General features: G+C 41.7%; 1 protein-coding gene across 2 annotated transcripts; it reads right to left on the bottom strand.

The window, feature by feature from the left end:
* Positions 1-357: 357 nt before the first annotated feature.
* LOC123105757 (K(+) efflux antiporter 5) lies at positions 358-7,623 on the bottom strand. 2 transcript variants are annotated; one of them, XM_044527898.1, is made up of 20 exons: positions 7,160-7,623; positions 6,859-6,902; positions 6,157-6,218; positions 5,976-6,060; positions 5,828-5,889; positions 5,662-5,737; positions 5,512-5,586; positions 4,817-4,888; positions 4,627-4,710; positions 4,474-4,542; positions 4,193-4,270; positions 3,419-3,507; positions 3,224-3,320; positions 2,728-2,781; positions 2,206-2,301; positions 1,840-2,028; positions 1,671-1,748; positions 1,542-1,586; positions 1,363-1,458; positions 358-914 (listed from the first exon to the last, which is right to left on the bottom strand). In XM_044527898.1, the coding sequence occupies exons 1-20, from the start codon at positions 7,401-7,403 to the stop codon at positions 861-863; spliced, it is 1,749 nt and encodes a 582-aa protein (XP_044383833.1). In that variant the 5' UTR covers positions 7,404-7,623; the 3' UTR covers positions 358-860. The 2 variants fall into 2 exon arrangements, with proteins under 2 accessions (XP_044383833.1, XP_044383834.1); XM_044527899.1 differs by having other exon boundaries at positions 358-902; positions 7,160-7,617.
* Between the last annotated feature and the right edge of the window lie 1,652 nt (positions 7,624-9,275).

Genomic DNA, 9,275 nt, shown 5'->3' with positions numbered 1-9,275 from the left:
GATTGGATGAGGAAGGGTATTTATGTCCATAGTTGAATTATGATGTGGTGCATTTGAATTGTTCAACTGCATGTTGAAATGTGGTGCACTTGCTTGACATGTCTGTGCGAACTTTTGGAAGAATTAGCAAAGTGAACTTTTAGGGGGATTAAGTTTTAGGGATAAGGGCTAGAGGGTGGGGTGAAGTTTGGGGGATTAAAGGATTCGAGGGCTAGATATGCTCTAAGTGACAGCAAAATTCCGCCAACCTAGGATGAATGAGCTAGCATAAACAAAACATCCAGACAAGATGGACAGTGTCGGGAGAAAAACAATCTGTACCCCAGGAAACAATCTTCACTACTTCGCCACACATAATGACAGGAGAGTAACAATATCCATATAATGCTGTGAGAAAATGATTGTTGAAAGACAACACCAGATCATGTCAGCTGGCATTTCACGCACAAAGGCAATTGGCGATATATAGCATACCACCCCACCCCCCACCCCGCTATGGGGAAAATAGTACATGTCACTTGTGCGGTACATCTGAGCTCGGCATACAAAATCCCTATCTAACTCCTAAGATTAAGTTGGCAAGAATGGTACAAAACCAAGGCCTCACGGCCATACCGTGTAAAGAATATGCTACTTCGACAACATGTACAGTATGTACAAACTCAGTTCTTGCATTGGAGTGGTATATGGATAACTCCCCGGCCATTCAAAATGTTATCCTTAGTCATTGCATCACACCCCCGCTATACTGTCGTGGAGGGAAATGATGAAAATATTTGTGCAGCGATCCGTGGCATGTGCAAAGAGTCTTTGCACAGATAAATCGTTGTCAGTGGAATGAATGTCTTGGCTTTGCAATGTTAGAGTGTTCTGTTGTAAACATCAAGCATTGTTGCCTTTTCCTGTAAAGGCAGCTGAAATATGATCAGATATGGAACTAGAAAGAATGAGACTGACTGAGCATTTCACACTAAAACCTGATGATTAAAATCTTGACGGAAAGAACAGGCATTTAACCAAATCAGATTATAATAGAAAACTTTCCAATTATAGACTCAACTATGACACTAGAAAAGCAAGGATGAACCATCTTATAAGGTGGGCAAAGTCATGTAGAAAAGAATACTAAACTAAAACGTGAAACTTGCATTTAGGACATCTTGATCATGAACTTGCGAAACATGCTTGGTCACTCCAACCCTTATTATGACTACTCTGTCAAGAATTTATGTTGGAGCAAAACCATGTTTCGATATGAGGTAATGACAGTTTACCCTGGAAAACCATCACTAACTATGATGGAATAATGAGGAATAATTTTATTCAAAGGTGCACCATCAGCAAAGAGCTAAGAAAGCATACCTCATTCTGCACACCGCTTTCTGAGGGGAACCAACGCATAAGGATGCCGAGTTGCGTTACCACAGGAATTAATTTGAAAATGAGGGGAGTTGTTACCTGCAGAAAGAAACAAAATAAAGTGACTAAGTGTGCATGGAACACCTAGGCCCATCATATTGACCCAGAAAAGAAAAACTTACCAAGCTAAGAGCAGTTGTTCCCAGTAATAACAGATACATTTTCCCCTACAAAACAAATTTTGGTAAGACCTACGAATCATGCATGCATTGCAAGTATATAAACGTTTAGATGAGATTAGAATAATTCACCCCTATAAGATGATGATGTGAGGCACGGCTCAGAAGCACAAAAGCAAATTCTCCAATCTGAGCTAATGATAGACCAACCTTGGTACGAGAAGAACAGAATAAAAGAGTGAGAACATATTCGTTTAATGCACAGATACTTGTGGGGAAATACTAAGGGAGAGGTACTCACGATGAAAGCTGTTCTGATGCTGTATCCAAATGATTTTATGACAGCTGTTATGACTATACTCTTAACTATTATAACCAGTATAACAGCTGCAAGTAATATGTCAACGTGATTCCACAAGAACTTGAAATGTATGAGCATGCCAATACTTGCAAGGAAGAGTGCTGCAAATAAGTTACGGATTGCTTCCACCTTCAATTATTAAAACACAGCACTTTGTAAGATACTGCAAAAGTTCCTTTATGAACAGCAAACTGGTAGGTCCAACCAAAGTGAACGAAATTCTTAAATTGACAAGGCAATAAAAAAACAAGACCCAGTAAAGCCAAATCATGACACAGAACTACCGAACAGGATGCAGAATAGCACCTGCTCCAAAGTATGGTGAGCAAAATCTGTGGTGGATATCATAACGCCAGCAAGAAATGAGCCCAGTTCAAGACTCAGTCCAAGATAATCACTGCACTGGCAAATACAAAGACATAACATCAGTCTTTACAGAATTGGTGTTATAGGTGATAGTATGAACGCTGATGATAACAAAGAACTAGTGAGAGGGCAACAGGAACAATTATAAGGACAGTTATCCCTCATGCCAGCAACAGGATGTGATACAAGCTACCAATGCTACGAAGGCTGTTGACACCAAACATGAGAATAGCTAGTATGACAGGCGAAATTTTCATTCCTAGTGGCAAGAAATATGCTTTGGGAAAAGCCAATGCTCCTGCTAGTTTTGAGAGAGAAAAAAGCTTCGGGGAATCATGTTATACTATACTGGTGCTCAGGCAAGAACTTGAAACTAATAACATTTGTCACACTGCGCCGATAAAAGTCATGCTAAAGTCCATAACAGGGTGTGATACAAGCAATGAAGTCAAATAACCTTACCCAAGCTAGCAGCAAGCAGAAAGCAACAGCAGCCAACTGATAGAGTTCATTTGTCTGCATATTAAAAAAAACAAATTAGCAAGTGAGTTTAAACACTAAAAGAACACTATAAACTATAGAAAGTGTTTTTTCAATAATATCATGACATCACTGTGAAAGAACATATATGGTATTTAGTAAGCAAAACAGAATTCCCTTCAGTAATGTGGGCTACACACAGCGTTTTTTAAATAATCCACGGAAGTCTACACGAACATGGACCTGAGGTTTTAGACGATACAGATACAGTAGTTACACATCACTAACCAAAGAGAAACAAAGGAAGAGCATGGAGCTCCAATTTCACTAAAAATAAAGAGCACAATAACCAAGTTGGATGGATAATGTTTCCTAGCACTAAATGATAAAAATTTCCAGTCACCAATATGAAGAAACAATGCACATAACTATCAAAATCAGTGCCAGGACAGAAGAGAAACAACCCAGTTCAACTAACCTGTGATGATAACTGGATCATCAGTTTTAAGAATCGAGGGATAAATGACCAAGTCATCATATATGCAACAGTTACAAATATGGACAGTACAAGCAACCTGACACAAAAACATTCTGCATTACTCAAGGCCCTGATATAACACTAAGATAACATTTTTGGATTTCTGCAAACTAGCCATTCTGATAATGATCTTACAGTCTCCCCATTGACATCATTCCTCCAAATATGCCACTTGAACCACCCAGAACTGGAATGAGAGCAAACAGCAGGCCAACTGCACAATCCTGGAGTAAAAGGAAGATGATATCTGAATCTCAACTGAGCACAGTTATGAAACACTAGCACATAGAGCTTACTTTCCATCAAACGGGCTTCCAAGCAATTGACCCTTGAATTACATAAACCATTACTAAGGACGAAATACACCGTATTTGTTGCACCGTATTTGTTGATTATCAATGATTGGTTCAATGAGGATGACACAAATGTCTGTATATGAGAAAGATCCAATAGTACCAGTTTCAATAGTACTCCCTCCGTAAAGAAATATAAGAGCATTTAGATCGTTAAAGTAGTGATCTAAACGCTCTTATATTTCTTTATAGAGGGAGTAAGTATCTATCTCCTCTCCTTTCTAATTGAAATACTGAAATAACTAACAACTTAGAGACTTGGCGCTTGTAGTGCATACCGATTTAACAAACATAAACTCACTTAAGGCATGATAGCACAGACCAGTACGCAAATAAGAAGAGCTACTACTAGTGAAGGTTGGTTAAATTGGTCAGAGTTGAAAAGTTGCAATTGATAGTGCATGAGGACTCCTATCCTTGCAACTGAATTAAAATATCTAGTGATTATGTTGCTTCTTCATCAAAATTGCAAACAAAGATTTTAAGTTTGTAACACTTTTACCAATAGTAAACAATAAAAGAGTAAATAGATGAAAGAAGTGGATGAAGTCCAAACCTGAAGGATAAGGGTGCCAATTGTAACTTGACCATGAAGCGCATTTGTGATACCCTTTTCCACTAAGAACTTGGAAACCTGCCATGGTTGTAGCAATTAGAAGATACACATTATTTACAGTTAACAGAGTGAAAATTTGCTATCTGTAAACAGTCATTCATATAATTAAGCCAAGCCCAACAACTCAACCACATTTCCCCTGAATCTAGGTGACCAAAGAAATTTTAAAGTGCAAAAGTCATAAATTTTGAACAATAGCCATCTTGAACGAACATAATTACCACTGCAGTAGATGACATTGACAAGAAAGTGCCAACAAATACTCCCTCAGATAATTTAGCACCGCACAACTGGAAAAATGGCATAACTTCAAATTTAGGTAAGTGTCTTTTCTCTCACAGAACAGTATTGAATAAAGGTAGCTAATACAATACCGCAGCAGTTAGGCCACACAAGAACATGAACAAAGCAATCTGAAGTACACCACCAAGCACAGCAACAGGCCCAACCACTTTCAACTGATAGAAATGAAGAACATGGTCAGACACCACATGTTTATGAATATTATATTTGAAGAAAGAGTAACATTAGAACAAAGTAATTAGCCATGACATTCTAAAGTACCTTTGGCAATGAAAATTCAAGGCCAAGAGCAAAAAGAAGAAAAACCACACCAAACTGGGCAAAGGTCTCCACCTGCAGTTGAACACAAGAAATGAGAGATGTGATATTCAAATTCAATAGCATACTTAGGAGGTTAAATGCCATTACTGTTCGAACGTAATTGCTAAATTGTTTAATGCTCCCTTCACAATATTATTTTCCTGAGGATCATTTAGGGTATTTTCGGGTTGAGTCAAAGCCAACCCCACAAGAAATTTGGCTAACGAATGTTTTGGTTAACATGTCGGTTGTCCATGTTTTCACCAATGTTAGCGAGAAAAATAACTAGAATTGTACCGTGGGGCTGGGCATGTCAAAATATTAGAAACCATCAAAAGCAAGAGCCAAAATTTTAATCATGACCAAATAATCGGCGTTGCTTTTGGTCACCATCCAAACATATACCCTTGCAACATTTTCAAGCATGAGATAAAAAGATAAAAAAAAATTTAGACAATTCTTCATTTAGACCAACCAAATAATAAATCTTGACTATCGAGTGCACATTCCCAGTGTCAATGCTAAATTTTTTGGTGAGCGTGTTTAAGAAATTACATTGCGTCAAGGTACAGAGTAAAAAAATTAGACCAAAATCCGAGAAACTTAAACTAAAGATAACGATACAAGAGCAGTCGTTAGTGATCATATTTTTTTACCTGCACCATTTCATTGATCAAGTTCAAGCCTCCAGGTCCAATAAGAGAACCAGCAAGTAGATAACCAACAATAACCTGGAAAATAACAACATAAATCAAGCCTACTGAGGTAATGCAGTGTTAACACTAAAGTATGGCAGGTCTACTCACTGGCTGCCCCAAACAAGAGAATATGATACCACCAGCAGTAGCTGAAACAATTATAACTACCAGATCTTTAATCAATCTGCAAAACCAAAATTTATTGTTATGGATTACGTGCAATCAGCAGATTACAGATTCCACATACAGGGTCAAGGTATGAAAGAGAACTGACCTTAAATCTAACTGAAGTGTTGGATACTTTGTTTTACGATTTGACATCACAAAAACATTATCCTGCACAAAGTTATAGTCAGCGATAACAAACTAATAACAGAACTAATTGGATGGCAAAATCCTTGTTAATAAGTGAATTTACACACCTCTTTGTCTATCACAGTTTCCGTGTCATCAGAATTTTCATTCTGAGAACCAAACATGTCACCTATTTGGAAAGGTCTTGAGGAACTGCACAAGAAGCACTGTTTAAGTTATGTCAATCATAGTAGGATGCTACGGATTGAACGGTTCTAACAGCTGATCCTGTTCATATTCTAGCCATACTTTGCCTGCTGTGTATCATTTTTCTTGTCGTGTGTGATAACAGCTACAGTCTCCAGAACAGCCTGAACAAACATAGAAGATAAAATTTATCATCTAGCGAACTACTTTGACAGAAAACAAATCAATAAGATAAATAAATAAATATGTATGGAATTACAAGTTCTTATTTCAGAAGGTGCACCATGAGCAGATTTCCCAAAAAAAAACGTCAAAGGAACTATTGAGAGCAAATAGATGAGGAGCTATAGTTAACTGAATAGAAAACATGCAGGGGAGAAACACCCCACTATATATCATTGGATAAACAAGCACTGGAGATACACCACACTAACATCATGGGAGACTGGGTACAGTTCCAACAGAGCTGCTTAAGTAGAACCCCAAATTTACAAAGCATGTCAATTGCATGCGCCATCAAATATGGCTTAGTATTATTTGTTTTACACCCATATAGAAACTGCTAAAGTACTTAGCAGGGACATGTACGCATAGATGCGCCTGGAGGGTTTTTTCTGTTTCATTTCCAACGGGAAATACCTCACTACCAAACAACCAATATTGGTATGTCATGTCGTTTTGGAGCACTATGAAAAGCACAGGTAATGCCTTTTAGGCAAGCCTCCACCAGTCTTGGGGGAAAGACCGAAAGAGAGTTTCGTAACAGGAAACACAACACACACGTAAGAGGGCAGTCACACCTACTTGATGATCTGAGATGCTGTTGTTGAAGCTGTTCTTGTCCGGCACTGCAAAATGAGGAGCAAAGCAATTCATCACCATAATAACGAACCAAAAAAGTGCAGTGTTAAACCCCAAATTTGCATGGCTCGTGAGAAATTGGCAGTAAGGGACATCAACATCCGACTCAAACATCTACTCTCTCACCCCCGCAGGATGATTTTCAGCAGAAAAAAAATCCCCTGGGCCAGAGCAGATCTAGAGGAGCGGCCGAGCGGGGCTAGGGGGGGGGGGGGGGGGGGGGGGGGCAGGGGATCGCACGTACCCTCGGAGGCGTCGCTGTCGGAGAACTCCTTGTCGAGCACGCGGCCGAACATGTCGGCGATGCTGTTGTCCCCGGCGGTGGCGTTGTGGGTGCCGTTGGCGACGAGGCTCCCGTAGAACTTCTCCCGCGTCTCCTTGTCGGGCCTCCCCGCGGCGGGCGCGAGCGCGAGCGCCACGGCGACGGCGAGGACCGCGGCGGTGAAGCGCCGGCCGCGCGGGGTCCCCGCGGCGGCGGCGGGCGCCATCCGGATCGGGCGCGAGGCGGGTGAGGAGGGGTGGGGCGGGGCGGGCGCGGCTGCGGGTGGCGCGTCGGGGTCGGGGATTTTTATTGTGCGGGAAGGAAGGGCGTTGGTTGGCGTGGTGGCGCCGTCGTCGTCGTCGGAGCAGAGCAGAGCAGGAGCACGAGGCGTGACGACGGTGAGGCGGGTTATACTTAGGAGGGAAGTTGGTTCACCGGCGCGCGGTCGCTGGCACCTCAGCCTGGCGCGGCGGTGGTGGGGCCCGCGGGCCGGTGGTTCCTTCCAGCAGATATTCTCGGTTTTGCATGGGCTTCCAGCTCCTTTCAGTTAAAAAATGGACTTTCTACAAAAACTTTGGAGGATACGGTTACTTATGGATGTTTTCCCAAAATCCTTAAAATTATTGCAGGGAATTGTCCTTTTAAAAAAACTTTCAAGTCTTGGTGCTCGCATTATTTCTGGATTTAGTCCTGATGCTCGAATTATTCTTGGATTTATTTCAGGATTTCTGGTGATGCGTTTTCAGTGGGAGGAGACGTTCCCGTCGACGACGAAGCGCCTGCGATGACTTCGTAAATCTCAAGATAATATGTCGGTTCAGTCTCTCGGAGGTGCTCATAGGGGTAGAGTGTGCGTGTGTGCGTTCATATGGACGAGCGTATGCGCGTATATTGAGCGCTTGCGTCTCTACTATGTTCAAAAAAAATATTCAATCTACTCGTCTACTGTCAGGACAGTATAAAAAACACCGAAAACAACAGTGGTTACATCCAATTTCGTAGACCACCTACGAGCACTTGAGGGGGCCGAAGGCACACCGCCATCATCGTCTCTCCGTCACCAGAGCCGAACAAATCTTATTATAGTAAAAAGTCGAAAAGTTGTCATGCTACAATCGTCGCAGATGAAGAAAGCCATAGATCGGGAGGATCCAACCTATAGACGAATGAATATCATATCCAAACACCGAATACAAACAACAACTAAATCTCGTGATATCCGCCAAAGGCACAACTTCACACGCCCTCTGACGATGCAAGAAGTACCATCAGGACAGGGCTGGGCGGGCAGCACTTATTTCATCTCCAAGGAGTCATTGTCATCTCACGTTCCTAAGTAGAACACAACCCTAGCCAAACTTAAGATAACATGTACTCCCTCCGTAAACTAATATAAGAGCGTTTAGATCACTATTTTAGTGATCTAAACGCTCTTATATTAGTTTACGGAGGGAGTAGAAAATAAAGCCCTCCCATTGACAAGGGTCGGGATCCACCGCATCTTCATGCCCCTAAAGGCTACAGAAGACGAGGCAGGCCAGCGGCGGTACTGATAGGAGGCAAGGGGCCCTATCGACTGTTCAATTGTCCTCATGTTAGGCGCCTAACAGTATCTACAACAACGAACAGCAAATCCGAGCCCTCAAACGTCCGCGAACGCGTCCGCAGATAGTGATCGGTCACACCTCAAATAATCAATTCGACATTCACGTACCTCATATCCGGCACCATATATCCATACTACGCATGCAACGTGATGAACTACTCGACGTGATCAAACAATAGACAAAGAAATCAGCATCAAAAGGACAACCAAATGCACATAAACCCACTACATAGAAAAGATCACCACAGTTCATCGCCAGACAAGTTCTTAACTTCAACAACTAAAAACGATAATATAAGTAGAGGAGGAGCGTCGCGGGCTTTTTCCCTTACGGTCATCGGTGCAGCTGTAGGCATCCACGTTTGTTGGTGGTTCTTAGTGGTCGAAGGAGAAGGTAGAGTTGTGGTCGTCGCCGTCGTCGAACGAGGAGTTGGAGAGGATGATGAGCCCTTTCATCTGGCGGACGGTCCTGTCCTTCTGCCGCTTTAGCTT

The sequence above is a fragment of the Triticum aestivum genome, chromosome 5A, assembly GCF_018294505.1.
Source record: "Triticum aestivum cultivar Chinese Spring chromosome 5A, IWGSC CS RefSeq v2.1, whole genome shotgun sequence".
Classification (NCBI taxonomy): Eukaryota; Viridiplantae; Streptophyta; class Magnoliopsida; order Poales; family Poaceae; genus Triticum; species Triticum aestivum.
This window is presented reverse-complemented; position numbering and strand designations above follow the sequence as displayed.

Bases quoted from the DNA above. Each gene is read 5' to 3' on its own strand.
- LOC123105757 (XM_044527898.1), bottom strand. From the start codon at position 7,403: ATGGCGCCCGCCGCCGCCGCGGGGACCCCGCGCGGCCGGCGCTTCACC. The intron at 4,543-4,626 runs GTATTGTATTAG...CCATTTTTCCAG, and splicing joins TGTGTGGCCTAACTGCTGCG to TTGTGCGGTGCTAAATTATC. The intron at 3,508-4,192 runs GTTTGGACTTCA...CTTTTACTCCAG, and splicing joins TTGGCACCCTTATCCTTCAG to GATTGTGCAGTTGGCCTGCT.